This window comes from Abramis brama (genome assembly GCF_963993115.1).
Source record: "Abramis brama genome assembly, chromosome: 17".
Classification (NCBI taxonomy): Eukaryota; Metazoa; Chordata; class Actinopteri; order Cypriniformes; family Leuciscidae; genus Abramis; species Abramis brama.
In genome coordinates, this window is record NC_139979.1 from 20,703,482 (window position 1) to 20,721,205 (window position 17,724).

At 43.0% G+C, this 17,724-nt stretch overlaps 1 protein-coding gene across 1 annotated transcript; it reads right to left on the reverse strand.

The window, feature by feature from the left end:
- Nucleotides 1-15,804: 15,804 nt before the first annotated feature.
- On the reverse strand, nucleotides 15,805-16,319 carry LOC311067511 (transmembrane protein 100-like; the record flags this gene model as incomplete). Its single annotated transcript, XM_084089423.1, has 1 exon — nucleotides 15,805-16,319. Exon 1 carries the CDS (start codon nucleotides 16,237-16,239, stop codon nucleotides 15,805-15,807), a length of 435 nt encoding a protein of 144 aa, XP_083945549.1. The 5' UTR covers nucleotides 16,240-16,319.
- Between the last annotated feature and the right edge of the window lie 1,405 nt (nucleotides 16,320-17,724).

Sequence of the window (17,724 nt, forward strand, 5' to 3'; positions counted from 1 at the left end):
TCTCACATCACTATTTACATTTGCACAACAGTTAATGCAGTTCTCAAAACAATTAGTACAAACTGCAAAACCTAGTTGATAACCTGCAAAAGCGTGTCACTTGCTCAAAATGGATAGCTCACTCCTCAAAAGCAAGTATTCATGTCAATGAAAGTGTCAGTGTCATCAAGATGAAAAGTCCTGACACCATTGTTTATGAACAAGATAGTCAAATGGCTTTGTCATGTTTTCATTATGACAGTTTACTCTGTAAATGTTTTCCAATGCAAAAAAGTCAGATCTTGGTGACACTACCTGAAAATGCTCAAGACAGCACTATATACTATTTGCACAGCCATTTGAAAAATACAGTAAAGTTACACATTACTGTATTTAGTGAGGTAACTGAGTACAAGACACTGAATATGTATGTTTCACATTTTTACTGCATATGCTGTTTGCAATTCTAATTTGTTCACAGCATTGTGCAAAAGAAAAAATACACCCTTATTTACAACAAACATAAACTCCCTTTGGGTAGAGCTGTGCACAACTGTAAACAATATTGCAGTACATATTGGAACTGAACATACAGCATACATAGTACTGTAATCATTCATGCACATCCAGACGTTCCTCATCAGTGAAAGCTGAGATTCACCTGAGAGAAATTGTTCAATTTAGGAGACATTTTCAGAAAGAAAAAAAAAAGATTGTAAAAAATGTGTAAAATTTGTTTGACAGATTTTGACAACTAGTTCAACATTTTTGTATGTGATGACTCAAGCAATGAAATGAGGACTATTAGTTTTATATGGAATGACTATTCAGCATTCACAAGTATAGTTAATTTTGACTGACATGACATAAGCAAAGGATAATGTTATAAAACAGCAGAGAGTTGTATGAAAGCAATTGATGCATGTCCAAAAGCATTTGCAATTTGTTGGAAGGAATGAGAAACTGCTACTATGATGTGCACAAATGACTAAATGTTGTGGAGGTTGAACTAACTGTTTTGCAAATGTAAATAGTGATGTGAGAAATGCACCAAAGCGACTGAGAAAAACTGTAAAAATGGCAGTAAATAAATATGTGATATAGTAGTAATTTGGGTTCTCTTACGAGAGGTTCTCTCGTATTGGGTAAGTAGCTTACGCTTCGGGAAAGTTCTCTTTCTTCGAGATCTGAAGCCAAAAAATTATCCTTAATTTTGCATTTATTGTCAACGCAGTGCAGTGGCAGGCAGACCAAAGCAAGCTGTATAAGCGTGCTCATTGGCTGCCAGGCGGCAACTGCTTAAGCCTATCAGTGAGCCCGGTGTGACGTCACACCCAATGAGGGCGATTCGCGCCCTCCACACCCTTCTAACCGTCAAGAAGGGTGTGGCCAGTGTGTATATATTGCGGGCTCACAGGCTGAACTCTGATTTTCTTGTCTTCAGCGAAGCTCTTCACATCGCTGGATCTTGAGAAGCCGCCGCCGTTGAAACCAGCGACCAGCAAGCCTAGGACAGCGCCTGAGGAAGCCGGCCACCTTCGCCGCCTTCAGCCATCCGTGCCTGCTACGCTATCCGGCGACATATCCTTTTTTCTCTGCTATTCTGTGTTGTGTGTGTGTTCGTGCCGCGCCCCACTCAGCAACGGAGACCGCCATCTCATCTGCGCTCTCTGCCTGGGCCGCGATCACGCCGCCGCCGCACTCTCTACGGGCGGCTGCCCCGAGTGCGAAGAACTCTCAATGTCGACCCTGCGGGCTCGACTTGATGTTTTTGACCAGGCTGTCGCTCCGCATGTCCCTGTTGGGCCGTGCAAGAAAAAGCGCCGCTCGCAGCGACCACCGGAGACAGATGCGGCGTTCAGAAGCTCGCCGGAACCTCTCCCTCGAGCTTCTCTCTCGCCCTCTCCGGCCGCTCAACCGCCGGCTCTCGCCCGCGCCGCCGCCGTTTCAGGGGACGAGGCGGATGAGTCTGATGGACGCGCCGCTGACAGCTGCTCCATCCTGGCGTCTGATAGTGAGGACTGGTCCACCGCCTCCTCTACAGTCCAGGATTCTGGCCGTTCTCGAGCGGGCGAGGACGCGGAGCTTTTGCGCCTCCTTACCCGGGCTGTTGACCAGTTAGGCCTCGTGTGGTCTCCTCCTAAGGAGCCAGCACCAAACAGGCTCGACGGCTGCTTTCTCCATCACCGCCGCCGATCGCCAGCTTCCAGAACCACGCCTTTCCTGCCTGAGCTCCACAGCGAGCTCTCTAAGTCGTGGAATGCACCGGTTTCCGCAAGGGTCTCTTCACACGCTTCATTGACGCTCTCACAGGTTGAAGGCGCCGCTGAGAAGGGGTATAATGCCATTCCCCCTGTGGAAGAGGCGGTAGCAGTGCACCTTTGCCCGCCTTCTCGTTGGCGCTCAAAGGCTGCCCTCCCGTCTAAGCCCTGCAGGACCACATCAGCCCTTGTCGGCCGCGCTTTCTCCGCCGCCGGTCAAGCTGCTTCTGTCCTTCACTCCATGGCCGTGCTGCAGATTCTCCAGGCCAATCTCCTCCGTGATATGGACGAGAAAGGTCTGGAATCTGCTTCCATTACGGATCTGAGAAGCGCGACGGACCTTTCCCTTCGCGCTACGAAATCCGCTGCCCAGGCCATCGGACGGTGCATGGCTTCTCTGACCGTTACAGAGAGGCATCTCTGGTTGACGCTCGCCGACATGAGAGAGTCTGAGCGCGCGGTGTTTCTCAACGCCCCTCTCTCTCCCACCGGCCTGTTCGGCCCAACGGTTAGCGGGATCGTTGACCGTTTTTCGGACGTACAGAAGACTACACAGGCTATGAATCTCTTCCTGCCTCGACGCTCTAGCTCTGCTGCACGCCGTCCTCGCGACCAGCCTGCGCAAAGTTCCACCCAGCGTCCAGCTCGACCTCCGTCATCGCAGCGACGACAGGGCGGCCGCCCTAGATCGCGCTCTTCCAGCCGAAACAGACCGCCTCCTCCCCGGGGACCCCGGCAGAGGATTACGGTGAAACCGGAGCCCGCTAAAACCTCCTAGCCCGAGGAAAGAAGCGACGGCTGTGTCCCGCTGCGGCCGGACCACCGTTAAAGCTTCATGTCCTGTCAGTCCCCGTTGCCACGGTTACTGCGGACACTCATTTCGCCCCCGACGCCGCCCTCGCGCGTTGCGCCTCACGCTGTGTGTTCCCCGTCCAAAGCCACCGGGACACCACGTGTAAAACGGCCAGTTATCGCTGTGTGCGATCCGCCATGTCTAAGCACAGAGAGCGCGCGCGCTGCACCCGCCCCTCCGTTTCGAGCTCTCGAGCCCGCGTACGCGGCGATCAGAGCCCGGAGGCCATCCTGCCCCTGGCTGCACACGCAGAAGCGTGGGAGGCTATCCCAGGTGCATCAGAATGGGTGCTAAACACAATAAAACAGGGCTATACTCTGCAGTTCGCTCGCCGCCCCCCGCGCTTTCAGGCGCGTACCGAGACGAGAGTGAATGGGGAAGTAGCACATCTGCTTCGAGCAGAAATAGCGACACTTCTGTGCAAAGGGGCTATAGAACCGGTTCCCCCTTCTATGAGCGAGTCGGGCTTTTACAGCCGTTATTTCCTCGTTCCCAAGAAGGACGGAGCTCTCAGACCGATTTTGGATCTGAGATATTTGAACAAAGCTCTCATGCGAAGACCGTTCAAAATGCTCACAACCAGGCAGATCCTCGCGCAAATTCACCCAAGGGACTGGTTTATCTCTCTCGATCTGAAAGACGCATACTTTCAGATCCAGATAATACCCCGTCACAGGCCATTCTTGAGATTCGCCTTCGACGGTCAGGTATATCAATACACCGTCCTACCATTCGGCCTGTCTCTAGCACCCCATACATTCACGAAGTGCATGGACACGGCTCTCGCTCCCCTGAGAGGTCGGGGAATGCGGATTTTTAATTATTTGGACGATTGGCTGATTCTAGCACAGTCAGAGGCCGAGCTCATCGCTCACAGAACAGTGCTCCTCAGCCACCTGGAAAGCCTGGGGCTTACGGTCAACTGGACCAAGAGCTCATTGGTGCCCAGTCGTTTTAACCTCCTTTCTGGGTTTGGAACTGGACTCTGTGGCAATGACGGCCCGTCTGTCGACACAGCGCGCGCGCTGCATTCGACGCCTGGCCGCTTCCTTCCGGTCGGGCAGCACCGCTCCTCTAAAGACATTTCAGAGGATGCTGGGTTGCATGGCCTCAGCTGTAGCAGTGCTTCAGCTGGGTCTATTGCGTATGCGCCCGCTTCAACGCTGGTTGAACGCCCGAGTGCCTCACAGAGCCTGGGCTTCTGGCGGCATTCGAATCAGAGTGACTCAGAGCTGCGTTTCAGCACTGAAGCCCTGGTTAGTGGCCGACTGGTACCAGCGGGGAGTGACAATGGGAGCCGTCTCGCGCCGCAAAGTTATCTCGACGGACGCTTCCACCTCAGGTTGGCGCGCTCTTTTCGAGGGCAAACCGGCATTTGGCCTGTGGTCGGACCAGGAGAAATGCCTCCACATAAATTGTTTGGAGATGATAGCGGTCGAGAACGCTCTCAAGCGCTTCCTCCCATTCATACGGGATCACCATGTGTTAGTCCGCTCGGACAACATGTCAGTGGTATCCTATGTGAACCGACAGGGCGGTGTCAGATCCAAGAGCCTGTGCAAACTGACAGAACGCCTTCTCGTGTGGGCTCACCACTCGTTGCGCTCGCTGAGAGCCGCGCACGTGCCGGGCCACTTGAATGTGGGACCAGACAGACTGTCCAGGGACATCATTCCCGCGGGAGATTGGTCCCTGCATCCTCAGACAGTCCAGCTCCTCTGGCGCCTATTCGGCAGGGCGGGGGTCGACCTTTTTGCGTCGAAAGACAACGCTCACTGCCCGATATTTTTCTCGAAAAGCGAGGACGCGCTGTCCCAGACCTGGCCCAGCCTCCTGCTGTACGCTTTTCCCCCGATCTCCCTGTTACCTCAGGTTTTAACAAGGATCAGGGAAACACAGCACCCAGTGCTCCTTATAGCCCCGCGCTGGGAGAACCAGATTTGGTACCCAGAGCTGGTGAGGCTGTCGCACTCACCCCCATGGCCGATCCCGGTGAGGAAGGATCTCCTCTCTCAAGCCGGTGGGTCAATCTGGCATCCCCACCCGGAGCGATGGTCTCTGCATGCATGGGTAATCAACGGATATCTGTTGACCTGCCAGAAGGGGTCGTGAACACGATCACGCAGTCTAGAGCTCCCTCCACGAGACGGCTCTATGCGTCTAAGTGGTCTGTGTTCTCTAAATGGTGCGCTACTAAGAGCTTTGATCCACGCACATGTGGGGTTTCGCAAGTGCTCTCCTTCCTACAGGAGCTGTTGGAAAAGGGTAGGTCCCCTTCCACGCTCAAAGTGTATGTGGCGGCTATTGCAGCGTTCGCTGAGACGACGCGCAGCCGGGCAATCGGTAGGAATGAGCTTATTATCCGTTTCCTCAGAGGAGCCAGGCGGATGAATCCCCCGTGGCCCCCCTCGGTTCCTATTTGGGATCTGTCCTTGGTCCTGGAGGCCCTGAAGGCTTTTCCTTTTGAACCGCTTGAATCTGTGGATCCTAAGTACCTTTCGCTCAAAAACGTTTTTCTGATAGCTCTGTCTTCAGTAAAACGCGTGGGGGACCTGCACGCGCTATCTATTAGCCCTGCATGTCTTGAGTTCGGACCGAATGACTCTAAAGTCATTCTCAGACCGAGACACGGTTATGTTCCCAAAGCGATTGGTACCCCCTTTAGGACACAAATCATCTCCCTCTCGGCTCTGCCATTATCCGATAACGGGGACAGTGATAACCTCCTATGCCCTGTTAGGGCGCTGAGAGTTTATATCACGCGCTCCGCCGCTTTCAGGCGGTCCGAGCAGCTCTTTGTTTCTTTTGGCGGACGCACCAAGGGTCTCGCCGCCTCGAAACAGAGCCTGTCCAGGTGGATAGTGGACGCGATTGCAGCAGCTTACGCCTCCAAACACCTGCAGTGTCCTTTGGGTGTCAGAGCCCACTCCACTAGAGGCATGGCCTCTTCGTGGGCCTGGTCCTGCGGAATTTCGATTCACGATATTTGTATGGCGGCGGGCTGGGCCTCCCCATCTACATTCGTGAGGTTTTATAACCTGGAAGTTCCCGCCCTGCAGGCTACACTGTTATCAGTATAAGTGCAGACTATGTCCACATACTGGTTAATTTTCTGGTTGGCACCAGGGGAAGGATTCTTTCCACAAATAGACCAGTGTTTCTGCTCTATTCTCTTTCCCTATACGTGTTTATGCACTGTGTGGGCCCGCGCTGCTGGCCACATCATTTACACTGATGTATACAGACCGGCTATGCCACTCTATCATTTATGTGAAGTGAAGTGCTTGGTACAGGCGTTGGCCCCACCGGCCACCTGTTTCAACGCTATGTTTTTCCCCGGTCTCCCTGGGATTCATGTGTTGGATGCTCGGCGTGCACGGCGTTGACAATGGGTTCCCGAAGCGTAAGCTACTTACGCAATACGAGAGAACCTCTCGTAAGAGAACGTACTCGGTTACCTAATGTAACCTCAGTTCTCTCTAGAAGAGGGAACGAGTATTGCGTAACCTGCCGTGATGCGCCACAAGCTTTTGTGCTTCAGACTATGAAAACCAGAGTTCAGCCTGTAAGCCCGCAATATATACACACTGGCCACACCCTTCTTGACGGTTAGAAGGGTGTGACGTCACACCGGGCTCACTGATAGGCTTAAGCAGTTGCCGCCTGGCAGCCAATGAGCACGCTTATACAGCTTGCTTTGGTCTGCCTGCCGCTGCACTGCGTTGACAATAAATGCAAAATTAAGGATAATTTTTTGGCTTCAGATCTCGAAGAAAGAGAACTTTCCCGAAGCGTAAGCTACTTACGCAATACTCGTTCCCTCTTCTAGAGAGAACCGAGGTTACATTAGGTAACCGAGTACGTTTTCTTTGAATCAACCTTGCAGGTAAACTCCAGAGAACCTTTATTTACAGAACTTTCTAGGTGGGCGACATATTTTGTTTGGATCACAGCTGACTGATATCAAGAAATACTATAAGGCAATCGTAAAGAACATAAACAAATTCACAAAACAAGTAAATGTTTATTATTGTGAAAGAAGATGACTCCAAATCATTTCAGCAGCAAAAGCGCAGTGGTAAACTCATTAACAATGAGTCCTGAATATACAGTCATGTCCTCAACTGACAGTCTTAGTCCTCTTAATGAGACATCCATGCCCGTTGGCACAGAAAGCAGCATCCAGACAACCAAACTGGCCTTTTGTGACTGTAAGGCGGGCACCAGCAAGTCTGGGCTACCCCTCGAGAAAAACAAAAGGCTCTCATGAGCAGGGACGTGCACAGGAATTTTGAGGGGCAGTTGCTCTGACCTGAAAAAAGGGGCTATATGAAGGACTTTTGCCCATACAAACTGCCTTATCTGACCGTGTTTATGTCCAAACTCAATGCCTCATATTATGGTCTTATTATTATTTATAAAGATTGCAAAACGCCAGAGATGACAGGTTTATGATATACAACTTTTTAAACAGTATACAAAATGTATTAACAATATGTTAAATGCTGAGAAAAAGAGTTCCTCATATTATTGTTTATTGTTTTTGTTTTTTTTGTCGTTTTTTTATTGTTTTAAATTTGAAAATAAATAATCTGGATTGAATTGACAGATATGGAGAAAAACTCGCTTCTAATAAATAATAATAATTATAAAATAAAAAACGCTTAAATTACGGGAAAAAATACAATCCTTTTTTAACCTTTTGGCTTCCCGTACATTCAGTTGTGCTTCTTGCTCCTATTCAGTTCTGATGGTATGTATGGTAACTGGGCAACTACGCATGATTTGTAGTATGATTGCGTAAAGGGAACAGGAATTCCGGTAGGGAACAGAATCGACTGCTACACCGGTCGCGTGCAGCGCTGCAGCCACGTAAACAGAGTTTGCCCTTCGCCCCTTCCCCTACTGACTTTCACTTTCGGTGCCCGAATGGAAGTGAATGAGGCTTTGTGATTTTTTTATCTAGGCCTACATGAAATTCTGCATTCATTGTACGATTTTTTTTTTTTTTTCTCTGAAGGGCAACGTGAGTCGAGAAGGGCATATGGGCAGTTGCCCGGGCAACCTGAGCAACCCCCCTGTGCACGTCCCTGCTCATGAGAATTAACATTTGAACTCTCTCTTGCAAATGTAACAGCAACATCCGAGATGCAGCACACAGCGCAGCTCACACCTCATTTTTATAGTCTCATCATCTCCCCCTGCTCCCCCTCTTCTCCTCCTCACTTAAAGCTCACCAAAAAACAATGTTAAGTGTGTACAAAAAAGTAACTATACATGTTTGGTATCATTTAAAGTGTCTCATTCTCCCAGCCATAATGAAAAGCTAAAATAAGTTATAAAATATGAGAAATGTGGTGTGCCCCTTAAAAGTGTGCCCTCCCCCAGATCCTCCATTCAAACTACCTCCTGTATGGAAATAAGCATTCTTCTACAGGTATCAAGAACGCATTCAATTACAAATTCTGATCTCACAGTTGTGAACCCCATAGGGGACCAAAATCTAATTATAATGACAGACACCACCATTTGGTAGGCATATTGACTTATCTGAGTTTATAAGGAAAATTGGCAAAAGGTTCGAGGAGTCTGTAGGTAGACTTCCCACACGATCGCCGTGTGTAGTTTTCATTGCCAGGTAAATATTTCTATAATTTGTAAACATTTGATTTTATTCTGACTGACTCTGAAATTGTTTTCCCAAGTAGATTAAACAGATTTGTATGTTACCGCAAGTTTTGCGTCAGATTAGTGACGACTAATATTTGGCATCAATTCAAGTGTACTTGGTTTGCAAAGACAAGAAGTGAATTTCCATTTAGAACAGCAAATGCTGATTGACCAATCTAAATTTGGGTGTGTCTTACCTCTGTTTTAATTTAATGTTACTTTAGATAAGTGTACGTGGGAAACCACGGCATGGCCAATCCAAAGCTATTATAAGAGAAGTAATGTTGAGAAATATAGCAGCACCTGCTATAGGTTTTATATGGCTTTTTAAAAAATCAGCTTTATCTGTTTTATTTGAAGAAGCATTTACGAACTATCCTTTGACACTTGCACATAAACTGTTGTTACCCCAATAAATTCATGAGGTCATGTTTGGTTTAGTGACTAGCTGTTTTAGTAGCAGCTGTGTTTAGGTTCATTTGTAAATATCATTAGATTATTGAACCTGTGACACACAACAATTCTGTTGGGTCATTCTAAATAAATACTGGCAGTATTTTAGCTGCGTGTAGCAGACATTTACTTCTCTCTGGGCTTTAGTGACACACCTCTTCCATAGTAATATTATCGGCCACATTGCTTTTTCTATCATAGCGATGCGTTTACCCTGGTGAGGAGCGAGCAAAGGGGTGTTTTCAATTCATTGCTATGAAAGAGCAACACGCTTGGGTGGTGGATTGTGGGATTAACAGCAGACCGGAGATTGAGAGTATGAAAAAGTGATAAACTTTATGCAAATGTAAAGAAAAAGCCTGCTGTGCAGGTAGTAACACATGTCATGAGCATTTAAAGGGGTGGTATAATGCCCCTTTTTACAAGATGTAAAATCGCAGATGTCCCCAGAGTGTGTAAGTGAAGTTTTAGCTCAAAATACCCCACAGATATTTTTTTATAGCATGTTAAAATTGTCCCTTTTTGAGGGTGATCATTGTTTTGTGAGTGTCCATTTAAATGCAAATGAGCTGCTGCTCCTGGCACAGAGGGCGGAGCTACAACAGCTCGTGTCCTTAGCAGCTTGTGCGCACTAAAATGTCAGACACTGTTCTGCCTTTTATGTTCAAACTGGAGTCAGACAATGATGGAGAGACTCAAGAAGAAGTGACAACATGTAGAATGCAACAGGACATTTCTGAATGGTTAGTTGATGAATTTATGTAGCTGATGTGGAGTTAACTATCTTCAAGTCATTGATTAGCATATTCTGTCATTATAATCTATAAATCGCTCATGTGGGAACTGTTGTAAGATGCCTTCAGTGTGACATGCTATTGCATTTGTGTTACGTACTGAATTGCAATAAATGTGAAAAGACGGATACGACAGCTTGAGCTCTACTACAACAACTCTTCCTCTTCTCATAGACTCACCCCATTTGTTTTCAGGGGCAGGGTTTATGTAAATTTGAGGGTTTGTGATGTCACTAACCCGAAAGGAAGCTTGTGTAGTCCCTATATCAGTCGTTTCTGTAAAAGAAAATATCTCTCTTTGCTTTGAACTTTAAGTGTTGTAACTTTGCAGGCGTCCTTTATGCTCAAACAGCAACATTAACTAAAGTTAAAAAAGTGAAATCATAATCAACCACCCCTTTAAAGCAAACATAAAAAGAAAATAGATAATTCTTATTTTTATGGAATATTAATATAAATTAGACATAAACAACAGACAAAAAAAGTTGTTTTAAAAAAAGCAACCCAACAGTCAAAATTAATTTTTTAGGTTTAAATTGTGTTTCTCACCAAACAGCTAGTGATTTTAACTCATCACATGTTTACAGTTTTTCTCAATCGCTTTGGCACATTTTTCTAAACAGTCTTAACATTCTCTAAACTGTAAGGGCAATTGTCAAAACTGTTTGCTGGAACATCAGAACTCCATTGCATGTCTGTAAAATGTAGTATAACTCACCCAAAACATTTCATTCATGCTTCAAAACCTAGTTATTGTGTCAGTAAATTGGTCAATGTCACCAAAACAAAAAGTGCATTTATTTTTGAACAAATGTGTTACATGTAAACTGACTAAACTTTTACTTGTCCAATTGTATTTTTCATTTTACAGTAAATTTAATGTTACTGTAAATACTAAACAGAAAATTGCCTCAAAATGACATTTATGAAACAAAAATCTTGGTGGAAATCCTGTCACTCTTGTTGGTCTGGCCAAAGATTTTCATCAACATCACATCTGATGTTTCCCCTTGTCATGCACCGGGGAAAAAATCTCCTTGAGTGATGCAATCATCCCCTGCAGTGATCACCTGTGATGTCCTCACAAGCAGCATTCATGGTATCTAACAGAGACATCTGATTTTGTGGTCGATGGTCATATATTTTCCACCTCCATGCTGAAAAAAACTCTTCTATCAGATTCAGGAATGAAGAGTATGGTGGAAGGAACTACATTGTTATCCTTTCATGTGCAGCAAACCATTCCCTAACAATGTTGGTTCGGTGGAAGCTGACATTATCCCAGACAATAACATAAATTGGTAAATTGTCTAACTAAACCTTTTTCATGTTCATGTAGGTCTCTGTAAAGTGTGTTAAGGAAGGCCAGGAGAAGTTGGGTGTTATAGGGCCCAATGTGTGGGATATGTGTGCTCACACCATTCTCTGAAATGGCAGCACACATTGTAATATTACCCCCATGTTGGCCTGGTGTGCCAATTGTTGCTCGGTGTCCAGTGAGATTGCGGCTGCACGTCTCTGACCTTTGGCCAGACTGAACCCAACCTCATCCTCAAAAACTAGAATGTGGGTTGTTTCATGTCTTTTTAACTCCATTATTCTCTATAAAGTAAAACAGAAACAATATAAAGTTCATTTTACATGGCTTATTCTAGACAGATTAGCAAATGTTTTCTCTTCTAATGGGTATCTAAAACTTTTAAGAAATATATACAGATATCTTAAGTACAGTAAAACTCACTGGACAATGTACTAAGTGCACACCAATGGTTTACCTGGACATACTACCACAGCTCCTTTACACTTTTACTATTCCTCTCAAATGGCACTTTAAATAGTTGTTTCATAGTCATCTGATGTCTTTTCAAAACTCTGTCTATATGGAAATGCTGACAGAATTTATATTTGCAAAGACATCATTGTCATTTATGTCGCACTTTGGATCTCTTAGCCTGATGGAATTGTTGGCAATGACCATGTTGCAAATTTCTTGTTCTTGCTGATGGCTAAATACTGCTGCTCTGTCACCAACATGAGGTTGTTGTGCGGATATACTGTAGAATGTACAAATAGACTTGCATTTACCTTTACAATATTGATGTGTATAAATAAAAGCTGTAATAAAACTAAGGTCCTCCACGTTCAAAAATGGTAGTGATCGCGTTATAGGCAAACTCCATATGCTTCCAAAATGTATTGGTTGATTGTGATTCCTATTTTACTTCAATGGCAGGTCATTTGCCAATTTAGCAGACATTACAAACATATCATGCCAGATATTTATGGAAAATACATGCATGTCTGTCAGATTTGGATAACTGAATGGATCATTTTGCATGTGATGGCTTACATGATGAAAGAATATTTAGAAGTTGTGAAGAGTTTGACAGTTTCACTGAGAATCAAGTCATCAGTTTTGATCAACAAGCATGTGCATTTAGTTATTGTGCAAATTGTAGACAATTGTACTTTTGCACACATGTGCCAAAACACTTGCAATTTCCTTTGCAAGTGTTCCTTTTACATCTTGCAAATTAATAATAAATTCAAATCTGATGTCAACAAGAAACTAATTGTTCAGAGATCTGAACTTACCCACTAAACATTGGACGTCGGATAGACGTGCAGATCATGTCTATATTGGGTCCGTCGGTCCATGACCAATTCTGGACATCTATTCGACATCCAAACTAGGTCCACTATTTGGACGTCCAACCATGACCCAACTTGGACGTCATATTGACGTTCAACATTGGACCTTTGAACTGGGTAATTTCAACTGGGTAAAAATCATGAGGAGAAGCCTAATAAAGCCGCTGTTTTGATTGAGTGCACTGAGCGCGATTATTGTTTGGAAAAGACGCACAGTATCTAATAAAACACACGATCCACAGCAAGCCGACCCCGTCTCCTTCCTTCTTCCCACAAACAAACTTTTGTGGACGGACGTCAACATTAGACGTGCGGAAGACGTCGGAAAAAGACGTAATCTGGCGTCACAGTCTGCACCTTCAAGGGGAGCAAAATTGGACGTGCAAAAACGACGTAGAAAATACGTCGTTTCGACGTGTCTATGCGCAGTGGGTAGGCCTATTGTTTTAAAAAAAAATCATTAAAATCTGCAATATCTGGTATAGTTACACACAACAATGTACTAAAAACGGAAACGCTTTTCCGTTGCATTTTTCGTGGACAAATGACAAAATTTTCAAAAAGATCCCTGTTCACATGGATCCACAAAGACAATTAAAAACACTGTATTATGCTCCCAGCTCATTAGTTGGCGATGTCACTTTGTAAAGTAACACCATGCGCCTATAGACTGAACACGTAATAAGCATGCACATGACATCACCGTTTTCACAAAATTCATGTTTTTATTAGTTCACACAGAGACAATAACGGCATCGTTTTCAAAAGCGTGCACTTTGAAACCCATTTTCAAAAGCTTGCATTTTCAGGCCCCCAAAATGCCGTTGTCATGTAAATGAACGGCCCAAACTAGGGGTGTAACGGTACGTGTATTCGTACCGGACCGTTTCGGTACAGGGCTTTCGGTTCGGTGCACGTGTGTACCGAATGACCAAATGCAATATTTTGTGTGCGAAACATAGTTTTTGACTCTTTTTTTTAGTTTTTTCAGTTTTTGGTGAAACATAGACTCTTGGTCGCAAAGAATGAGGCACGTAGACAGGATAGCGATTGAAATGTCAAAAGGGCAGGGGAAATTTCTTTCGAAAGAAAAACCAAACTTTCTGCATAGAAAACAACACCTCTTTTAAAAATGCAGCTGGTTCTTAATCAAAGGCAGGAGTGAGAGTGGGAGCAGAGGAAGGGAGGGAGTCTTAGATAAATACAAGTTAATGGGTCATAATGTTGTCTATAACAGACATCGCTTTCATTCGGGACACAAAGGCGCGATAAAAACAACAGTTCACCGGCTCTGTGGTGGGTACAGGCTGGTCTGCACGTAGTGATACACTATGTGAATGGTCATAGAGCACTGCACTCGCTCACTGAACTCACTGAAATCACTGAACTCACAGAACTCACTGAACTCACTGAACTCACAGAACTCACACTGTTCTTGCCTAAGAAAAAACATGTCCTTGGAGAACATTTTTTACACTGGTGAAATTTAGGAAAAAGACTGGATTAACAATATTTTATATTATATAACAGGATTTTTTTTTCTTCATATTTTGAAATACAAATATATTGGTGTGACTCTTTACATGCAAGAAAAAGGTGAGAAAATGATACATTTGACTAAATACATATTTATGCATTTGATATGTTTGTATTCAATCAACACATATCTATTTATAACATTTTAATTTTAAGGTACAGTTTGGGGTCGGTACGTTTTTTTAATAATGTTTTTGAAAGAAGTCTCTTATACTCAACAAGGCTACATTTATTTGAAAGAAAATACAGTAAAAACAGTTTTAAATAAGTGTTTTCTATTTGAATATATTTTAAAATGTAATTTATTCCTGTGATGGCAAAGCTTAATTTTCAGCATCATTACTCCAGTCTTTGGTGTCACATATGATCCTTCAGAAATCATTCGAATTTGATGATTTGCTGCTCAAGAAACATTTCCAATTATTATCAAGTTTCGCTGCTTCATATTTTTGTGAAAATCATGATACATTTTTTCATGATTCTTTGATGAATAGAGAGTTCAGAAGAGCTACATTTATTTTAAACAGAAAACTTTTGTAATATTATAAATGCCATTACTGTCACTTTTGATCAATTTAATGCTCCCTTGCTGAAGAAAAGCATTAGTTTCATTAAAAAACAACAACAACAAAAAAAAACTTACGGAGCCCAAACTTCGATTGGTGGTGTACTTTATATGACACTTAATGATCTTTTCTCTTTTTTTAACTAGCCAAGATACTGATAGATAATACTAATTTTGACCATTAACATGAACAACATAAGCAATTCTTATAATGAGAGCTAAAAAAAAACAATCAATATTTCTAAAATGTATGTGGTCTACATTTTCATACATGGATATTGATTCACTTAGTAGTCTTTCTATAATTTATAACTTTATTTGTTGTCATCACAATGTCATTTTCTATATAAAGTAAAATTATTAGTAGTAAGAATAACAATGTTAAACAAAATAACACTTAACGATAGGCTTGAAAAAAATCTGTAATGCCTTTTTTGTAGTAGATCATTGTTATAAAATCCACCTTGTGCTTTCAGAAAAACATTAATAAATGACCCAAATAACACATACAGTGCATGCATATGTAGAAAGGCAGTGGGTTTTCTCAATCACACAAGCTGTTAGCAATTTTAGATACCCCATACTGTATATTTGCTAAACTCTGCAGTTAGATGTGATGACTTTGGGCCTCGTCATTTTATTGACAGCAAATGGCAGTGAAGAAAATGTAGTTTATGTAATATATTGATATATCAAAATAAGTACAAAAATGGATTCAAGGGCTTAGGTTTAAAAGTTAAAAAGCTGTGGAATAATATTAATTCAAACTTAAATGAAAAATGTAAGTCTAATAGTCCTTTGAAGAGTGGTAAATAAACTGTTTTTAATAAATACACACGAATGCATAAAGAAAAGTCTCTTGAGCGTTCTGAAATCACACAGGACATAGCCAAGTGTTTCCTGTAACAGTGAACCCAATGAATTCCTACATGAACAGTGATGGAGAAAAAGTGATGGAGAAAAAGAAGGATGAAGCAGCAGGGAGTCTGACTTATTCAACGAGAACAAAACTGCTATGTATTTTTTCTCTTCACTGCTCTTTTACACCGTGACTCTTTTTAAAACAATCTCCGCATAATCATTAACCAACACTAAATTTGCTTCAGCCCTCTCTCTTCTGGCCATTATTCTTCTCTTTTTCATTAAGAAACGGAGGACAAAGATCACGGCTACCAGACTCAAACTGGTAAGCAGCAGTACCAATCCAAGAGCCAGAAGGTGTGACGGACCACTGTTCTTGTACTGCAAATGGTCCCATAAACCCAATGACACAATACTCAAACCAACCAGAGTGCCCCAAACCCCAAAGGCCAACATACAGGTGCCACAGGACAGCTCCGCTCCCCCCGTCACCACCGTGACACCGGCCACAGAAACCAACCCATTTGGTAACGTGACAGTTTGAGAATTTGGATCATATTTCACGGTTTGGGACAGGTTAGGCTGGGCTGAAAGGTCCTTGGATGTTGCCATCATTATGTGCTCCACAAAAGTAATTTCTTTCCAAAGTTCTGTTGATGTGTGATTTTTATAAACTCCTTAAATATTGATGATTTTAACGCAATAAATATTTTAGGAAGCAGTTGTCCACACAGACTGTGCTTCTTCTGTGGTTGTCCTTATCTTTCCTCATAGGGTTGTATCAGTCATTTCTATATATAAATGATACAAAAGCACAATATACATCAGCATAATAGCCTACACTCTTAGAAAAAAGGGTTCATTGGGGTTCTATATAGAACCATAGGGTTCTTTACTCAACTCCAAAGAACCTTTTATGCTAAAAAGGTTCTATAATGACAAGAAAGAACCCTTTTGGCACAAAGGTTCTTTAGGCTATTCATTCATATATTACATTATTCTGCAACATTTTGTAGTTGTAATTAAATTATTGTTTATTAAACTGTTGTTGTAACTTAATATCACATTTTAACCATGCTGATTTTTGGAGGAGAAAAACTGAAATGGCACTCTTCGTGTGATATTGATTAACTACATAAAATGATATAAATATATACATTTTCTAACCCCCATATCTTGAATTTTGTGATCATTCACATGCATTCATAAATGCATTTGAATACACTGAATAATGCAGTGAAAGAACGCACTCAAAATGCACACGCGCACTATTAGACTTCATCATGTAACTTTACATTAGCCTATGCGTGCACTCTGTAGGCACGATTTGTTTAGTTTTTGAAATATACTTGATAATGTTAAAGCGCACATCGTTAAAACAAAAAATACGATATTATCGCAGACGATTTAGCTATATCGCACACCCCTATATTGACCTTATCGTCATCATCATCATCATTATCATCATAACAAGAAATTACTCAGTACAAAAACATACATAAGGGCTCATTCTAAGCCATTTATAGCTGAATAGGCTTTCGTCTTGTCTTGTTTGCTGCTCTTTCATTTCATTCTTTGTCATTTATGTGAAATTATTGTACCACAACTAAACAATTTTGCATTATGGATTTAAATTTATCTGTTGAACAGCAAACATAAACAAAAAGAAGTAATAAACTCATTATTTTCATTAATTTTACAAAGTAAACAATTTGTTTGCATTTGCGCGAGCATATTCACGCAGCGCTGTCTCGCGAGTGCAGTGCAGTGCACGTCACGTGTTTGAATTCCAACGGTCGAGAAGAGACTGATCCCCGTCTGCTGATTTAAATTGACGGTCTGACGGAAATATTGTTGTGGTAAGTCAGAGAAATACATCGATTTGTTTAAGTAATGTACTTGTTATAAGCTTTAAACGCATTAGTAATGAAGTTGTCAATGTTTCTACAGCGGATTTACACTAAAACACGAAAGAGCCTGAACCGCGACAGTGTCACAAGTTGCCTTACATCGGTAAGTTGTGTTGTGCTATGAAAGTCAATGGTTCCAGTTAACTGTTTGGTTACTGACATTCTTCAAAATATCTTCCCTTGTGTTCAG